The sequence below is a fragment of the Xenopus laevis genome, chromosome 9_10L (genome assembly GCF_017654675.1).
Source record: "Xenopus laevis strain J_2021 chromosome 9_10L, Xenopus_laevis_v10.1, whole genome shotgun sequence".
In the NCBI taxonomy this organism is placed as follows: domain Eukaryota; kingdom Metazoa; phylum Chordata; class Amphibia; order Anura; family Pipidae; genus Xenopus; species Xenopus laevis.
The window spans coordinates 87,820,120-87,839,633 of record NC_054387.1 but is presented as its reverse complement, the minus strand read 5'-3'; the positions used below and the strand labels follow the sequence as shown (position 1 = coordinate 87,839,633).

The window sequence follows — 19,514 nt, the reverse complement described above, 5'->3', positions numbered from 1 at the left end:
CAGGTTAAATAATGGATAACAGATAACAACATTATGTTCTACAAAGCTTATCTGCTTTCTGCTGTGTAACCTGAGCCTTTTCTCCTTCGAATGGCTGTCCCCATAGCCACACAGCAGCTTACTTATATAAACAATATTAGTGTTTCTGAAGCAAACGGTAGTGATCGGTAGTGGACTTCAAAATTTCACTTGTGGTGATCCATTCTGGAGGCAGAACCAGCACACGAGAATCTTCTAGGAGTTGTAAAACCTTCATTTGAAATGGAGATCTGTGCAACTTATCTTATTTGAGAAAAAGGTATACTTCCCCTTTGTTTGCTAACATTTTGTTAAGACTATGCCTCAGTAAAACTGAATTAGTTACCACATAGGGGATTGCCTCCTGTGCCTTGTGCTATCAGCCTTATGTATCCTTTACTTTTCATATTATTGACATGCAGTCTTACTCTCACCAGCTGTAAACAGAGCAAACACAGATAATACAGTACTATCATATGGCTCCAGCTAACAATTTCCTTATTTCCCTTCTCTGCATCTGTCCTAATTCAAGCTATCAATTGTATGAGTGAGAATTGTATAATTCTAGCTTTCTGGGTGATCAGTCTCTAGTGGAGAATCTCAGTCTGCCTTATCCATGTGCAGCAGCAGATGGTTAACTTGCTCCCCCACCACCACCACTGCCTTTTGTATAGAGCAGAAGGGCAGAGATTAGTGTTCCCATTGTCTGCTAATGAGTGAGGAGCTTGTGTGGCAGTCTGTGTCCATGTCAGATGGTCATGTGGAAGATAAGGTGGGAGTGGGAGACAGAGGGAACAAAACAACTGATCTTCTACTGGCAAGGGCACAGTGTATGTCAACAGTGTGGGGGCGTCTTATTGAATATTACCATTTACTTTCATTCTCATCTCTACAGAATGGGTGTATGGATAAAGAAAATTGGTGTGGCATATTTCCACACCTATATGCACCACAGATATTAATGTTTTCTCACATTTGGGAATCAGGGTTTCTTATTTTCATTTGAGTTACACTTTCTCCTGATACTGTTGTTTTTATTTGCTCTTAATTCCTGTAAGGGTCAGGGCATACGGGTAGATTCGGGGAGATTAGTCGCCTGGCCAGCCCCCTACCCCCTGTGCGTGTGTGCCTGAGAGCATGTGCACACGCAAACGCGTGCGTATCTAAATGAACACACGCATGCGCAGAAGCAGAGGGGAGGGAGGAGCGTGACGGAGAGAGCAGGAGGGAGGTGAGGGAAGGCAAGGGGAGGAGGTGACAGGGAGTAGGAGGGAGGGGATTGGAGTGATGGATAGGGGAGGAAGGAGGGGTGACGGGAGAAGGAGGGAGGGGTGACGGGGAGGAGGTGACTGAGCGGAGGGGAGAGCAGGGGAATAGCGAAGACGGAATAGGGGTAGGCGGCAATACGCTTAATAGGTACCTGCCAAGCGTCCCCTTAAGATTGCGCCCTAGGCAGGTGCCTCTTCTGCCTACTCCTAGTTCCGGCCCAATCAGTTCCTGTTTCACGAGGCTGCAGCAGTTATTTTCTGCTAACACTCTGACAATGTTTAGGATGGTGGCAGAAGGAGAGATTAGTCGGCCTGTACTTTGGGTGACTAATCTCCCCGAAATGCCTTCCTGCCGGCAAGAATATAGGATTTCCGAAGTCACCTAAAGTTTCCTCGTGGGGCATCTTTGGGCGACTTGGAAATCCAAAGCAATTCACACATAGTATTATATCTGCAGATACTGCCTGAATATATGCTGAAAAATGGTGTACAAATACAGACAAAACTCAAAACAAAACATTTCTTAATTTAGTTCCCTTTAAATGTGTCTCCTATTCAGAATCAATGGCCAGATCTGTGCTTCAAAACAATTGATATTTGTTTGCCTGTCTTTTAAGCCCAAGGGATATTGTGTACTGTAAAATCTTTAAACTAAAGACAGAGAATAGTGAGCTGCTTATATGTTAGGATGCCAGCAAATAAGATACATTGCACATCTGTGACCCAGATATTTACTTAGTACTGGCAGCATTTCTGTGTACACAATTGGCACTTCAAATATGGTGTAAACAAAGTAATTTATTTCTGACACTGTAAATTGCTACAGGTATGGCCAGCAACAATAGCTTCTTATTCAAAAAATCAAGCTGCTTGTGGAATAGAGGTGAGATACTGGCCCATAAACTAGTTTGATTGCCATTGTCTTTAAATTGAAAACAGACCCTGTGTATAAGCAATCTATACATTTACTTTCTTCCCCCCCCCCCCGTGAACTTCTTCACTCACCTGTACCCTGATTTGATACATCTAATTTGGTAACCATCCTTAGGTCTTTCCTACAGAATGTAGTGCTTAGCTGTTTTTCTATCTTCCAGTTACTTCTTTAAATGGCTCAAGTTATTCTGCTTGAGCAGGCCCTATTTATGTCAATATTTCTAGGAGTGGCTGCTGTTCCTAGAACTAGTTCCATCTTACATCTATAAATGCAGTAAAACAGTGACCTCTACTGGCTCAACTATGTAGCATGCTAGTTATCAATAACAAGTGATATGTTTCAAAGCAGGACCTACAAGATCTGTTTTACTCATATACCAAAGGAGTCGGGATACTCTTCCCATTTGGCTCTGGCTGTGCTGTTATCTTAATATTTTAGGTAGGGCAAGAGCACAAGGGGAGATTTTGTGAACCTTATTTTTAGGTGGTGATGGCAAATCCACTGAAGCCTCACCATATACTATTGCTTGCTATTAAAATCACCTGATTTTGTCGCTTGCAAACTGTGATTTTGAGATCCAAGTTCCCAAAATTGTCCCCTGTGCTGCAGTACTGTTGAAGTGCTATTGCCCGAAACCCCCTTTTGTGGTTCTTTTGCTTTCTAGTTATTCCATTACACCAAATACAGTTATTCTAAAAATATTAGGTTATGAATCAAAATGAGGATACTTCACCATGGCAGCAGCTTCAAAATAGTGTCAATGAGTCATTGTTAGGTAACAGCTAGAGCTCAGTCAGTAAATCTTGTAGAGACTCTGTTTATTTGTGAAACACAAAATAAAATGGCAAAAGAGCCATGCATGAAACTGTCCCCAGAGGGATGAATCAGTCAGTTGTGTCCTTATTGTCTGCTGGTGCTGTCATTTTGCTTCAATTTCTTCAGTCTTCGTGGGGTATATAGGCCAGTGACAACAAAAGGGCCTGCTTCAAAGCAATAGTAAACCCCAATCCAAATCTGCTCAAATTTAGTTTATTACCATTGCCATTTTATTTTGTGTTTCACAAATAAAAATAAACGTGTCAGCTTGTAATAACCTTGGAATAGTTGCCTTTTCTCCTTGCCCCTTGGAATCAAATAGTAGATAGTGTGTTCTATAGAATACCAACTTCATGATCACAAATGGAAATCTTGAATGTGCCACAACAGTTATGCATTCCTCAAAAGCTCACTTCTCTGCATGACACAATGTCATTATGATTGTGTAACGTGTGCACCAAATAACTAGGGTTGTGGTTTTATGATGGAAATTTGATGCAAAGGGTAACCCAGAGCAACCAAGCAGCAATTATATTTTTTCAAGCAAAGCAGAATTATGATTGTTAACTTCTGATTAGTTGGAATGTGATACTGAACAACCTGAAATAAGTGTGGTGAGTATTGGTGAGCAAACTGGTGATGTCGTACAAGCCATGCCCAGCAATGATCAATCACACGAAACATTCAGTGCACATTCATACCATTGACTGCATTTGGGGTTTAGTTTCAGAATATAACATACAGAATGTTAAGATCACTGCCAGCTTTCATGGCAACCTTTTTCTGCTCTTCTGCCCCTCCTATTGGCTGATGTCAAGCCCTGCAACTTCCAAATACATGAGACTAGAGGATAATAACTGTTTTGAGAAATGGGAATGCCACTCCTTGTAATATCAGAGGGGGGGTATATCTAACAATGATTAAGAATGGGCATGCCCAATAATATGAAATGGCTCTGGACATTATTGCTCATGTATCATAGTTAAAAATGATTGAACTCAAGTTGCCATATTCTAATCCTTTTTGTACTTTCTCTTTTTTACTCTCAGAGACATGGGAAGTACCCTTTGAAGAGATTTCCGAGTTGCAGTGGCTGGGAAGTGGGGCACAAGGAGCTGTGTTCCTTGGCAAGTTCAGAGGGGAGGAAGTAGCTATCAAAAAAGTGAGGGAACAGAAAGAAACCGACATCAAGCACCTTCGAAAATTAAAGCACCCCAACATCATTGCTTTTAAGTAAGAAAATGGAACACACTTTCAACTTGTCTATGTTGTCAAGTTCCTGGGAGTTGGTACTTACTGATTCTGTAACATGCCTTTCCAACAGGGATCCACATGATTAAGCCACCGGCTGTTGCTGCTTTTCTATAATTAATAGCAAATAAAATCACCCTCAACATTTCAGTCAAAAATATTTAGTCTTTCAGGACCACTATTACTTTTTATTATTCAGTTGTCTTTGTATAAATATATGAAAGAGCAGTGTAAAGTAGTCATTTAAAAGGCTCCCTCGCTAACATTTCTGTCTGTGCATGCAGATGCTTCCTTATACTCAACAACCATCATTCTCATCACTTCTTTAAAACTTCCTTTATGTTACCATACAAATGTTTTTGAGGCTTGGGTAATTGAATGTGATTGGTCATGGCAAAAACAGTATAGTACTGTAGCAAGAATAACTCCATGCTCCTACCCTTTATAAGCATATAACTACATTTGTATAGGTACCATCTGTTGCGTTCTGTTTGCTGGCCTTAGCATTCCTTCAGAAGGTGATGCCTCTTGAGGGTTTGGAGTAATGAAGGCCATTTTAGCCAAACCAATCTTTTATTTTAAACAATTTACGTCTTTTTGCATGAAGCACTATAGCTTTGACCTGTTGCTTTTAAAATGCTAGTTAAAGTGATACTGACACTAAACAAAAATTTTCAAAATATCAATCTACATTAAAAGTTACATATAGGTCACGTTGATCATTTTTTTGCTGATAGTTCTGCTTTTATAAGTGATTATTACTTTAAGTTCCTTGACCTGACTGTTCTGCCAACCTGACTTTCCGATCTTAGTCTGTCAGTGCAGGAGCAGACCCAGCCAATGCTATGTGGTTTTATATTTCCATAGAAACTATACCCTAATTTTTCCTGCAGAATTGTGTTCAGTGCAGGAGAAAACTTGTGCTGGCGTATTATTTTGGTATTTCCAGTGCAGGCTATGATAAAACAGTGCCATTATTGACCCGGTGAAGATCACTCCTACAATAATACCTTTCTATTCTACTAGACAACATCCACTTTCTTTATTAAAGACTATAACACAGTAGAAGGTCTGTTAGTATCGATAAGTAAGCTTGCAGACAGCCAGGGGCTCCTTGGGAAAAGTCCAAAAATGTAAGCTGTGCCATGTAACACCTTCATAGAAGTATGGATGCCAGGGTTCAAATTCAAATCACCTATTCTGCAAAGCACCTTTTTTTCTCCTTTGCTTTAAAGATAAACCTTAAATGTTTGCTAACATTTTTCTGTATCCGAGAGATGACCATCATGTGAGTGACCATCATATGCAGAGGATTCTGGGTACTATAGTCTAACAACTGTTGGGGGGGCTGCAGATTCGAAAGCTCCACTCCATCCTTTATGTCTGTCTGATCCCACACTAGCTGTCTCCCCACTCACTTTCCTTCCCACATCTCTCTCCATTCTCTCCCTTACTCCTTGCTCTGTCAGCCTTGTGTGGCTTTTACAGTAAACAACAAATGACACGTCCTGGGTTCATGCAAGGTAAGGAAGACTGGCAAAATTAGCAAAGTTTAAAAACACCGTAGGGTGTTATGCAGAGAACCTCTGTCCCTTCTATGGCTCTGCTATAAAATGAACATGCTGTATTATAGTCTTACATTTTGCCCTTTGTAAAGAAGCTGCTTTGCTTTCACAGGGGGGTTAAGATGGCATTTAAAAATAAAATGAAATTGTCTCAGCCAACCTCAGATTTTAGAAAATTACAGTATAAAGCAAGATTACAGATTGGCAAGTTTTATTTTAGAAATCTTTAAACCGCACATAAAAATAATGCAGACAAAGGAACACCTTCATTCTTGGTAACTGCTGTTTAGTGATATTTGTTTTGTGGGGAAACAAGTATTCATTGACCCTAGATAAAAAGGGAGAATATCAGCCTTTAGGCTACTGCCACACTGCACTGTTTCACAGCCTGTGTATAAATGCAGGCTGAGAAATAGCACCCAGAAACACTGCGTCAGTCTGGGTGCAGACATGAAGTGGATTTTGGCACTTTGCGTCACTGCCATTATAAATAGAGCCAAGTCATACAATGTTTTCACTTTGCACTTTTCATTATAACACAATGGTGCTATTTAACATGCAAAGAATTATACATAGAATATTGTCACCACAATGCTAAGCAATACGGCAGACCTCTTAGGTATAGATTTATATATTTATAGATATCAAAAGACATTTGGGCTCATTTGCCAAGTGCATATAATTGGCCCCATTCACAGGTCAGTAAACTGCCCACTTGATCAGTTAACATATGGACTGGCTTAAATTTTGTAACTAAAAGTTCTAAATGAATTTGCTAATTAAAACATATGTTTTGGTGGCAGAGTCGACTTATCTCCCTGAAACGCCTTCCCGACAGAAACGAGGAAACGTCTGGTGATTTTGGAAATCCTAAGCAATTCGAAAGCCATCCCGCCGGCGAGTCCTATTCTTGCCAGCAGGAAGGCATTTTGGGGAGATTAGTCGCCCGCAGTAGTGAAGATTTGTCACATGGCGACTAATCTTCCTGTCTGCCACCACCCTTAGCTCAGGATGGATTTATGTGGCATTGACTTATAATAATAGCCATCTGATATTTAGCCTTCTCACTAAGGTCTCATAAGCTTACCAGGTTGCAGCTAACCATAAAAAAGCTAATGGTGTAATCAGTACTTATTCAAATAAGCTTCTTGATATGTGAAACCATAGTGGCCTTCCAGCACAGTCCTGGGCACTTACTGGTAAAGTAATTGTTGGAACAGTCTCCTGTAATTCTCGTGTACAACTATAGTGTCATTTATAATTTTCTCAATAAATTAGATGTGTATAAGGAATAATGTTAATTTTTTTCACTTTCCACAGAGGCGTTTGTACACAGGCACCCTGTTACTGCCTTATCATGGAATACTGTGCCCATGGGCAGCTTTATGAGGTACTCAGGGCTGGGCGCAAAGTCAGCCCTAGATTGCTGGTGGACTGGTCAAATGGTATTGCTAGTGGCATGAATTACCTCCACCTGCACAAGATCATCCACCGTGACCTTAAATCACCCAAGTAAGTAGCAGCTTTCTTTTGTGGCCAGTGTTAGTGGTGATTGTTTGTGCAAACCATATCATGCATTGTAAAACATCTAAACCATGGAGGAACATTTGAATATGAAATCAGTCAACTAAATTTTGGCTAACATTACTATAAATATGTTTGCCACATTTAACAATGGTGGTCTGCTTTTGTCTTTTTTGCAGTGAATTGTCGTAAATGTAGCTGTTTCCAAAAAGTGTAAAGTTAACTCACAAATTAAATTACATTTTCCATATGGCTTTCCCTTTGCAGTGTCCTAGTCACCCACACAGACACTGTGAAAATCTCAGACTTCGGCACTTCGAAGGAGCTCAGTGACAAAAGTACCAAGATGTCCTTTGCTGGCACCGTGGCTTGGATGGCACCTGAAGTCATCCGCAATGAACCTGTCTCCGAAAAAGTGGACATCTGGTCAGTCTGTTTTTTAGTGGGACAGGGGAAGAGTAACCATCAATAATGCAAACTGCTAGTGACATACTGCAACAGATTATTGTGTTATTGAGTATTGTGTGATAGAAAATTCTATTTGTATAATACTGTTTTAATCTGGAGTGTTAATTAAGGTGATAGTGTAATGCAACATGACTCCCCAGTCACCAGCTATTTCCATCTCTAATCTTACTTTTACTAGACCAGGCAAATATAATTTCTAATTGTTAGCTATGGATTACAAATGACGATAGTACTGCAATGGAAGTTCTAACTCCAGGCATTTGCAACACTACGGGGGTTAATTATCAAAGGTCGAATGTTAGAGTTTTTTATACTTGAACGAACTCACAAATCGAATGGTTTGTAATTTAAGAAAACACTTTAATGAAAAAAACTTGATTTTGCAAGTTCGAGTACCGAAACCCGAAAAGTCAGCTGGAAAAACCTCGAATCACTCAAATTATTTGAGTTTTCTGGCAAAACCCTCTGAAAAAAACTTGAACATCATGAAGTCTATAAACATCTTCAAATGGTTCAAGGGTCCTCTGCAATTGATTCCTACATAAACCTCGACAGGTTTTAGATGGTGTATTTTTGTATATGAACTATTTCCAAGGTCTGGGTATAAAAAAATAAATAAAACCAAAAAATAACCTTGAAAACTTGAATTGTCATGGAAAGCACAACTCAAACCTTAATAAATAACCCCCAAGATATACTCTTAGCCAGACCTTTTGGTGATTGAACACGGGGAGCGTTATCGCTCTGGTGGCCCCATGTGCCATTACTTCCTCTACCCCTGGAGACAAAGTGCCTAAAAATACCGTCATTTCAGCATTAATGTAAATTGCAGTGGGTAAAACATAGCAATTGCATGTTTGTGTGATGTTGCTTTACAGGTGTTTACCCAGAGAATACCAGGTTATTCATAGTTGGAACTGCTAATACTATTAGGCATGCTGAAAGGCCAGCTTATGCATGGATTTACAGGGGACATAATATGACTATGGATAGATGTAGGCAGGGCCTGAGATTCAGAGGGTATAGCCAAACTACCTCCATTTTGGGTTAATGTTCTAACATATGAGAGAAATTCAGAGGAGAAACTAAAAGGTTCCAGCATCCATGAAATTTTTCATTTACATATATTAAAACTGCTTGTCAGTCATTATTCAACTAATATCCCTATACCTCCTTATGTAACATGAGGTGTAGCAATGATATTCCTAAGAATTGTTTAGGGACATTTTAAACAAGGAAGTAGAAATTGTTTTCAGATATTGATATTGTCCAAAAGCTATTCCCCAAAAACCTACACAAGTCTATTGATGAATAATGAAGAATAACCTTATAATTATGGTTTTGCAGGTCGTTTGGCGTCTTACTGTGGGAGCTATTGACTGGAGAAATTCCCTACAAAGATGTTGATTCTTCTGCTATTATCTGGGGAGTAGGTAGCAATAGCCTTCATCTTCCTGTACCTTCTACTTGCCCAGATGGCTTTAAAATTCTCATGAAGCAGACTTGGTAAGGAACTTAACATATGACCAGTATCACAAAATACAAATTAATATTTTTTAGAAAGGCTGGTGAAAAATGCAATTACAGAGGTACTTGTAACCATAAAGCTGGCCATAGACATGCAGATATATCCTTATGTCAGACACGATCGTTCGTTGCAATGACCCGATCTACCACTAACCATTCAGATTAAATAAAGTAGTACAAAGAACAAATCAGATGATGTTCTGGCCATTAATTGACAGACAGCAATTGTAAGAAAGTTACGTCCAACAAATAGTAGTGATAGTCACCAAATGATATCGTCAGATAGGCAATACTTGCAAAGATGTTATTGTTGGCCATCAGAAATCTGGTGGTGCTCCCTAACCCTGTTTGTGATTAGGCCATCAGAAATCTCCTAACTTGTCTGATCGATTAAACAACAATCACCATGGCATGTAAAATTTTAGGATGATCCACACACAGTCTGTTGCGTCTATGGCCAGCTTAATCCAATGCAAGTTGGAATGAATTAAGATGCTAGAATCTATACTTGTAGCAAAACATTTTTTTTTGGATTTATTTAATGTTTAAATAATTTTTAGCTGACTTAAGGTCTTATCCATAAAACCCCAAGTCCCAAGCATTCTGGCTAATAAGCAGGTCATAGATTGCTAACGTGCTATAATTGTTTCACAGGCACAGCAAACCACGAAACCGCCCATCTTTCAGACAAATTCTTATGCACCTAGATATCGCTTCTGCTGATGTCCTGGGGACCCCACAGGAGACATATTTTAAATCTCAGGTAAGATTTCCACTTTCTAAAAGGAGCCCTTTTGCAGCAAATCGCAGCAAAGGCAAGGCAGCAAGGTCTGTAACTAATGTAATCATACAGATACGCGTAACTGTTGCCAGGAATCCTGGAGATGGTATGGCAGAAAAAGAGCACAGTAATATTGCAAATATTAATAGAAACTGTCAACAAAGGATAGATAATTTAAGAATCTACATTTGGAAAAGTTATTCTTGCAATTATGGGTAATTGTTATTAGGAAAGACCTAGGATCTAGACCTAGCGCTCTTACTATTACTCTGTTATATAAAGTTAGCCAACTCTTACATTGTGTTATGAAAGCAGCTTAGTCCTGACAGGGATTTGCAGTTCAGAATAGGTGAAAGTAAATCAGATTACAAGGGTAAATTAGCACAGGCAGTCAGCTTTAAAAATAATGCAAGCTTAACATGAAATTTCCAACAAGTGCTAGAAATATCTAATTTTTCTCCTCGCATGGCACCCATAATAGCTAACGTGTTGTTGAGTGTATTATTCTCCTCTTGTGTTGTTAAGTTCTTTTTTAAGAACACTTTAATGGGCTTTTAAATGCTGGGTTACTTTAAAACACTGCTTTGTCCGCTTTGCTTTACTAAACAGTCATTACATTTAACCCTCATTTAACACCTTTCATGTGTGCGTGTGTGTGTTTCCAATAGTAAGAATTGTGGAAGAATGGGATACGTAATACCTCTATGAAAATGCAGTAGCCAAAATTATAAGTAGTGAGTGGGATCACTTTCTTGCTAAAATTCATTGTATTGTGAAGATGGTTATGGGGTACAACTTCTATAAACAATAGGAAAGAAGAAAAAATCCTGCAGATCTGAGGGGTAATTGTAAAAGCTAATTATAAAACTTTGCACCCCCTTTGATATAGTAATAAATCCATTATTGGAAATCTGTATACTCATATAGGCACTGTCTGCCAAAGGATTTGTCTCTGTGAAAGCACATGCCAGGCAGAACGTGTTGCCTATCATTCACTGACCAGGTGTAGAAATGCTTCCTAAACTTGCCCATTTAAGCATGGATCGGCAGCAGAGATAATAAATGGTAAAAAAAAGACAACATATGATGTGCACCTTTCTGATGCATGCATAGGCTATGCTATGCTAAGTGGGGAATTGACCAAATGATGAGCCAAAAGTAGAGCTTGAAACAAAAGTGTTTGAAATTACTGGGCTACATGCAGACTGTGGCTGTGGGCTGAATGACACAAGGGTGTTGGTCAAATATCTGAATGTAAAGTTTAGAGATGCAACTGTGTATATGAGCCATAGCCCACAGCCATATACTTTGTCATTTGATCTAGTTCAGTGCTTAAACAAACCATTTATCTGCCTGTTTCCTGCCAAATCTTCCTCTTGTGACAGAAATGCAAATTATGTAAATAATGTTCCACATTACATGGAGTGTATTACATTTGCTAAGTGGTCATTTAAGAGTAAATTGACAGGGTAAGCCAATATTCATTATAAAACAGAAATAACATACAGATCTAGCCACAATGCGGTCACAATGTCCAACTTGTAACAGTTCAGCTACTGCATTACAGCTTCCACACCATCTGACAGCTTCCTTAGTCTGATGGATCATGGGAACTGTGGCTCAATAAAAGCTGAAACTCTTTTGTTACAGTGTTTTAAAATATCAGTATCACTTTTCTTTACTAACTGCTTTTCCTTGTGGTATTTCAAGTTGATTTTGTGCATTTATATATTTTGAACCCAACTAATAACCTTTAAATATTAACATTTTTACCTGATTCTGCAAAATGCAACTAGGAGGAGCATGCAACTAAAATTATCGGTAAAGAAAACTGGACAATCTGACCCACTGCTTGTTGAGTTTTTTAATAACCCAAACATTGAGGGCCAGTACTCCTAAGATGGCCGTCTGTGAAAATTAACAGACGCTTGCTTTCAGGAAATTGTCATAAAGGGCTATGGGAATGTTGTTGAACTCATGTTTGTTGGCTATACCTGTACTAAGAAAGCTTTTCAGGCAAAATGTCTAAAAATTACCCTGTAATATAACTTGAGGCAGTTATGCATAGAGCGTGTGTTCCTTTTAGAGATCATGATTATATTTACAGTTGTTAGTAGATGCGACTGAAGTGAGCGAAAAGTAGAATGAAAAGGAGACACAGATATTTTTTTATGACTTATCATGTCTGCCCTTCCTCAGGCTGAGTGGAGAGAAGAAGTAAAGAAGCATTTTGAGAAGATCAAGAGTGAAGGGACCTGCATTCATCGCCTGGATGAAGAGTTAATTCGCAGACGCAGAGAGGAGCTCAGGTGTGTTCTTAGCTCAGGTCATGCAGGCAATGGATATGGCTGATAGCAGCAAGATGATTTTCCACCATGAATAGATGCCTCACCCCAGACATTAAAATAGGTTCATGAACCATGATTTAACTACAATATAGTAGGCCCCACAGCTATAGTGTGCTCAGATCATGGGTTCTGTTGCATTGTAATCCCTCTCACCAGTTCTTTCCTCTGACACTAAGGTCACTCTCAACAAATTTAGATGCTCCCCCAAAATGCAGTGATCAAGCGGATAGTAAGCTACAACAGTCAGTGTGTCACTGGAAGAGCACATGTAGAATATATTGTGTACACTGTGTCATCGGAGCAGACTGATATTCCAGAATAACTAACTTGTTTAACAGCAGCTATTGATAAGAGGTGTCCTTGGGCTCAGATGATAAATCAGTTATTGTAATGACATGATCTTTTGAGGCAGATGTAAAACATGTTTTTGTAGTATAACCTCTACTGGCAAGTCACTTTGTGGTTTAATGGCTCTTTGTAAGCCGCTCAGTTCCTTTGTCCAGCCTAAATTTGTATTAAAGCATGCAGGTCACCGGCTATACCTGTTAATGTTACACTACTCTCTGTGATAAAACCCTGAAGTTTTCTGTCTTTAACAGGCATGCACTAGATATCCGTGAACATTATGAGCGCAAACTGGAGAGAGCCAACAACCTCTACATGGAGCTGAGTGCCATCATGCTGCAGCTAGAGGTGCGAGAAAAGGAGCTAATCAGGTATGTGCATACAGTTAAACACAGGCATACAGTTATATCACATTAGTTTCTAGACCCATAAATTCTATATATCAGAAATTGTTCTGTCTGATAAAGTAAATCTGGTAACTCTGCACATATTCTTACAACCATGTAGAATTTCACAAACTGAGTATACAGTATGTTTTGGTTTTTAAATTAGTTTTGGATGGTCTTCTGTTAACCATAAATCCTAACACTGTTTGTCCTTAAACACTGCCTGCAAACCTTTTCCAAGCAAACTGGCAGGGTTTCAGCTAGATGTTTTTAGGAGAGTAAATTTCTAGGAGATTAAATAGGAATGAAGAATTTACTACCATCTAGATGCCTGTGGCTGAAAATAGTTATAAAACCTATTAATATTGGTAAAATAATTACTTGTTTCTGCAAAGAAGGATATTTACCTTTGTATTATGTCTAAGAACATAGCATTTCTTGTAAAATCAGTGAATTGATTTTTGACATATCAGGGACATTTTAATTGACCAAACAGGCTATGGGTATGGCAGCACCCTCCAACTAAAATAATCAGTTCAGCAGTAACTGGAAAGAAGCAGGTTTCCAATGTCTGCAGAAATCTGCTAAAATGCTTTAGGTGGAATACACCTGTAAATAGATAACATGTATCATGCTGTTCTGTTAGGCGGGAGCAAGTTGTAGAGAAGAAATATCCAGGGACTTACAAAAGACATCCTGTCCGACCCATTGTTCATCCCAACTCTGTTGAGAAGCTTATCAAAAAAAAAGGGCCTCCCTCAAGGATACCATCTCAGACAAAACGGTAAGTGGCTTAAATATTGGTTACTGTGTATGATAACTGTATGATAACCAAACTATAACTTGGACTGTTTTTATGGCCAGGCCTGACCTTCTGAAATCTGATGGCATTGTTAGTGCAGAAGGGAGTGCTGCCAGTGCATCCCCCATTTCTGGGAGTCCAAAAACATCTTCAGGAGGAGGAAAGAACCGCTACCGAAGCAAACCACGTCACCGCCGAGTTAACAGCAAAGGCAGTCATGCTGATTTTATTGGTGTGCTGAAACACCTGGAATCTCCAGCACTTTCCCAACAGTCCTCTCAGCACCAGACTCTAGCTTCCCCTCCAGTCACTTCCTGTAGCCCTTACCATGAAACGTCTCAAGTCATGCCAACATTCCACCAAACTCTAAATGTTCATGGGCAGAACATTGCCAACTGCGCCAACAACTTGCGTTACTTTGGTCCAGCAGCGGCACTAAGGAGTCCGCTAAGCAGCCATGCTCAGAGGCGTATGTCTGGTTCCAGCCCAGACCTTCTCTCTAGCACACTTGAGGCCGATAGTCACATCCAGCCTGAAAGGGAATATGAATACTGTCAGCAGGATCCTTACAACCGCTGCCCAGGATGTACTGAGGCTGTTCAGCAAGATACTGACACTGGGAATTGGGACAGTACAAATGTGGTGACTGCTGAGTACAGGACATCAGGTGGAGACCCTCCAGAATCTCCGAGACACAATCTAGTACAGGAGAACAATGAGAAACTGGAATCTGGAGGAGAGCAATTTAGTAGTTTCAAGGCTGCAATTGGTGTCAGTGCTTTGACTGTTCCCACCCCCCCAGCACTACCACGTAGGATACGTACTCTGCGAAAGGTAAATCCTTTGAATTTAGCTAATTTAGCATTACTGAGACCACTATTATAGTGATCAGTGACATTTTATTAAGCCCTCTCCAACCGGAAAAGGCAGTTTCCTAGTTATATCATTTAAAATAAGAATATCTAAACATCAATATCATGCAGTAGCTTATGTGCAGTATGTTTGCTCTGGGACAGCACTGAGTCTCACCATGTTTTACAATTCAGATAGAGAGGGGACAGGCCTAAACATTGGATTATTATTGTTTTGTAATTTACCTGTTATTCTTCAGATTTGAGGTTACCTACACTATTAAGAGGGAAATTTCTATCCATATCCAATAATAAGTTTGCAGTAGATAAATGAGGAAATAAAGTAGAAAAAAAGGTATTTTCATTCTACTGAATTAAAGAAACATCCCATAGCATTGCTACTTATAGAGAGAACCCTGTTATTGGTTACTCCTTAAACAGGGACTGCTACCCGAAACAGATTATGCACAGTTAAGTAGTCAATACTGTTGTTTGTATGTATAAGTTTATTTGTAAAGTGCTTTAAGCACCCTCAGCGCTGTACAATATTTACATTGTACAATATATAAAAGCACACACAGGGGGACAAGTAACATAATAAAATAAATATATAGTATATAGAGCTTAAGTGCCATGTGGTAAGAGAGACAGTGGGAAGAGATCCCTGCCCCGTAGACCTTACAATCTAAATGTATTTATCAATCCACAGAATGGGGATGAATCATCCGAAGAAGAAGAAGGGGAGGTGGACAGTGAGGTGGAATTCCCCAGGAGACATAGACCTCCTCGAGGCATGAGTAAATGCCAGTCATATTCGACATTCAGTTCTGAAAATTTCTCTGTGTCTGATGGGGAGGAAGGAAACACCAGTGACCACTCTAACAGCCCTGATGATGTGGCTGGGGGTGGCAAGGTCTGGCATGGTGACAAGTTGGATGATCTGTCCCAGACTCCAGAGATTCCCATTGAGATCTCCATGCAGTCAGATGGGCTGTCAGATAAGGAGTGTGCAGTGAGACGCGTAAAAACTCAGATGTCTCTTGGCAAATTGTGCACTGAGGAACACAACTATGAGGTAAGGAAAATGCTCAAAGGCTAGTTTTTGCTTTTGCTTTTAGTAAAATACTAGAAATTAGCATACATAAATAGTTTCTCCATAGATTTGTAAAATATAAATCGGTCACACTGTTCCTGAGTTTTCCTTGTTACTGCCCTAGCTTAGCTCCCAGCCTGCTACTGCTGCCATTGCACTGTAATATATAGGCTTGTCCTAAACTACAGGGGGTGAAACACAGTTAATACAGGAATGGGAAGTGAGTCATCACATAGCAAGTGTGCAAAGAACCAATAGTGACTACTAAAACAGACATGACATACAGACAAACCTTGAATTACATACACAACCATTGCTATGAAACCATTGCTGGAAAAAATAGAGCCCTTGCAAAAAAAATGTGTAGCCACACCATTGAGTATTGAAGAGTAATTTAGATATGCGTATATATGGACAGATAAACAACATAAAACAGACATTTTATTACTCCTAATGATTAAAATCTGGGATGTAAAACTACTTAAAAGATTAAAAAGCTTCTTCCCAGAAATTGCTGCAGTATGGAAAGCTACAGTGCACATAAATCATTTTGTCATCCAGGGTCAATCTGCACTACTACAGGCAACTAAACTGCCCTAAGTTTCCCACTGGCAATTCACATCACTGCTTCTACTTTCCAAATAACCTGAAGTCTCTAGTGGAAACTTCAGGCGACTTTGCGATTCGTAGGTTTTCCTAATAACAATTCACATTACTGCCGATGGAAAGGAAAACAGGGATATTTTGTTGCCAGTCTTAATGTAGATTTACTGCAGGTAACTAAATATTACATGTAATAAATACTTGACTCACTGTCCAAGGTGCTGCGGTTAATTGAACCTCTTTCTGATACTATTCTATTTTTTCTAGCAAATAACATGTGCAGACATGGCCAAATTCATTAATAAACAAGTCTTTATGTATTGTGTACCTACAGCAATAACTAATTTTAAGCAACGTTTCAGCTTTTTTTTTCTGTAAGGATACACATTTATGGTTATTGCTACTTTTATTACTCATGATTCTATTGGGGCCTCTTGTATTCATAGTCCAATCTCTTATTCAAATCAATTCTTGTTTTTTATGGTACTTATGGCCCTACCCTAAGCAACCAGTTTGTTGAAACTGAAAACTGGAGAGTTCCTGAATAAAAAAAAAACACAAATAATAAAAAACCATTTGCAAATTGCTTCAGAATATCGCTACATCATACTAAAAGTTAATTCAAAGGTGAACAACCCCTTTAATGCAATCAGTTTCTTTCATTTTCTTACTTCTCGTTGCAGAATGCGGGGAACTTTGCAGAGTCAGACTGTGACTCTTCTGAAGGAGAATGCTCTGATGCAACTGTACTAACCAACAACCCAGTAAATTCATCCACCTGGTGAGAAGCCAACAGTCCTGGAACAGTATTCTATTTTCCTGTTATTCTTCTTACCCAGGCCTCTTCTTATGATGTTCACCACAATTTAGCATTTACTCTAGATCTTCTTTTGTAGCCCTTTCTTTTAGCCCCCCACTGCTGGATGAGGGACAGCAAGGCGTTGCAAAGCAATACATTGTTGGTCCTCCACCCTCTGGCAGGAATAGGGCTAACAGTATCTGCAATAATGGGGGCCCAAAGACTTGTGGGAAAATTTCCCCAAAATTAACTAGCTTCAGAGGAAGCATTTCAAAAGATGGCAGGGATAAATATTTTCATGAAATATAGAAATACTGTAAAAGTCCATATTTATTCTTTTTGAGTTTGGACCCTTTATAATGTCAGGAAGATGAACCAGTGAATAGCATAAACTAGATGAAAGCACCACATAAAAGAATCTTAGAGGGAACAAAGGAAAAGACAGCTGACTGATAAACACATTCTTGATAGACTTGCTGCTGTTTATTTTGGACCAAATGATGATTTTTTTCTCCAAATTGTAGCCTAGTTTCAATAATAGGATTTATTATTTCTCTTTGCAAAGTCAGAGATGACAAATAGAACAAAGTTTTGAACGTGGGTTACAAGTGGCTAAATAACATGGCCACTTCCTGTTCTTCCATGGGCAGAAGTTCTCCACAAAGTGGCACACAGGAGGATCAAAAATGCAAAGAAAGAAGAAATGGAAGATCAGATACCTACATATTATACTGGCCATAATAATCACTTTTAATGCCAGAGACCTCTGCATTACATTTGACACCTTTTAGGAATCTATAATTGCATTTCAAGCTCCGATGTTGGGAAAACTGAGTTCAAAGAAATACGTTTCACACATACATTTCTTAACATCCAAAGGCATCTGGCAGTGACCGAGGACATCTCTCTTGTGCCCATCTGAGCCCAGCATCAGGCTAACAGTAACTGTTGGCCGGTGGCTTTTGGGCAAGCTTATACAAACATTGTAAGCAGACACCAGCACTTGGAAACATCCTGTGTATTGCATTAATTTTATTTTTCTCATGGACACCAACTGTATTTTGAGTCAAGAGGTGTCACCTTCGCACTCAGGAGCAATCACATACATCCCATTGCCTCGCAGGTAGAGAATGGACGGGTACTGACAGAACCCTCATAAAGCACATGATGTGAAGGAACATCACCAACACTAATGTAAAAAGGCACTATTATTTTGTTGTAGCGCAAAAGGGGTGACCACGAGGTTAGGATTCAGGTATATGAGCAGCTCATTCCAAAAATATTCAGCTGTGCAATTGAAGAAGTCCTGTGGTTCTTTGTGCAGATGTTAAACAAAGGTAAGGGATGGGGGGACAGTATCACATGCATGCCCTGGATATGTCCTCCAGCACACAGGGTTAAAATGTATAAAAGCAACTACTGAAATATAGTTCTAGAAGCAACTCCTCTGCCCTGTCCTGCACTGTTGTACAGCAGGAAATCCCTTTACCTGAAAGTTACAACTTAAATAACATCAAAGAAAATGGAGATTCTCCCTGGCTAATTTGCATGTTCTAATTTTATTTGTTGGTTATGCCTGACAAATGCTACTTAATGTTGACTTCACTTGGTATTAGTGGTAATTAGGGGGTTTATCACTGTATCCCCTTTGCTTACCAAAGAGAATAATGTGAGTTCTGTCACATAACTGCAAACTTTATTAGCCAATCAGAATTCACCATAAGGAATGAGCTGCTCTTCCAATGACTGTGTTATTATGTGTTGTTATTTTTGTAATGGTCTACATGTGTTCTCAGCTACTCTTTTTGTGTGGCATGTCATTTATTTCCCTGAAAAACCTCAGGGTACAGATTCTGGCGAATTGGGATTTTTAATACTGATGGCCCAAGCCACATGTGGGTTAAACCTGTGGCTCCTTCCATGGCAAATCCTAGATGACCAGCTGAATCTGGCACACCTTTGTGTTCATTTAATATGTTTACACAGTTCTGTGAATTCAGCCCTTGTGCTGCTGGAGGGAATCAGTCTGCTTGGAAAAGGATCAGTCCTAATTCAACCAGCTCTTTTTGCTAAACTATGGGTTCAAATCCAAATGAGGATTCTGTATGTACTCAAATATAATAACAGATTCTGTT

General features: G+C 39.4%; 1 protein-coding gene across 1 annotated transcript in view; it reads left to right on the top strand.

Annotated features, from left to right (window-relative positions):
* map3k13.L (mitogen-activated protein kinase kinase kinase 13 L homeolog) overlaps positions 1-17,704 on the top strand; it is a 41,364-nt gene extending 23,660 nt beyond the window's left edge. Inside the window, 11 exon segments of the mRNA NM_001172189.1 lie at positions 4,086-4,269; positions 7,173-7,364; positions 7,644-7,802; positions 9,192-9,350; positions 10,026-10,134; positions 12,352-12,461; positions 13,100-13,216; positions 13,878-14,015; positions 14,096-14,867; positions 15,594-15,959; positions 17,264-17,704. Coding sequence (NP_001165660.1) covers positions 4,086-4,269; positions 7,173-7,364; positions 7,644-7,802; positions 9,192-9,350; positions 10,026-10,134; positions 12,352-12,461; positions 13,100-13,216; positions 13,878-14,015; positions 14,096-14,867; positions 15,594-15,959; positions 17,264-17,365 — 2,408 coding nt within the window. The 3' untranslated portion in view covers positions 17,366-17,704.
* Positions 17,705-19,514: the final 1,810 nt, after the last annotated feature.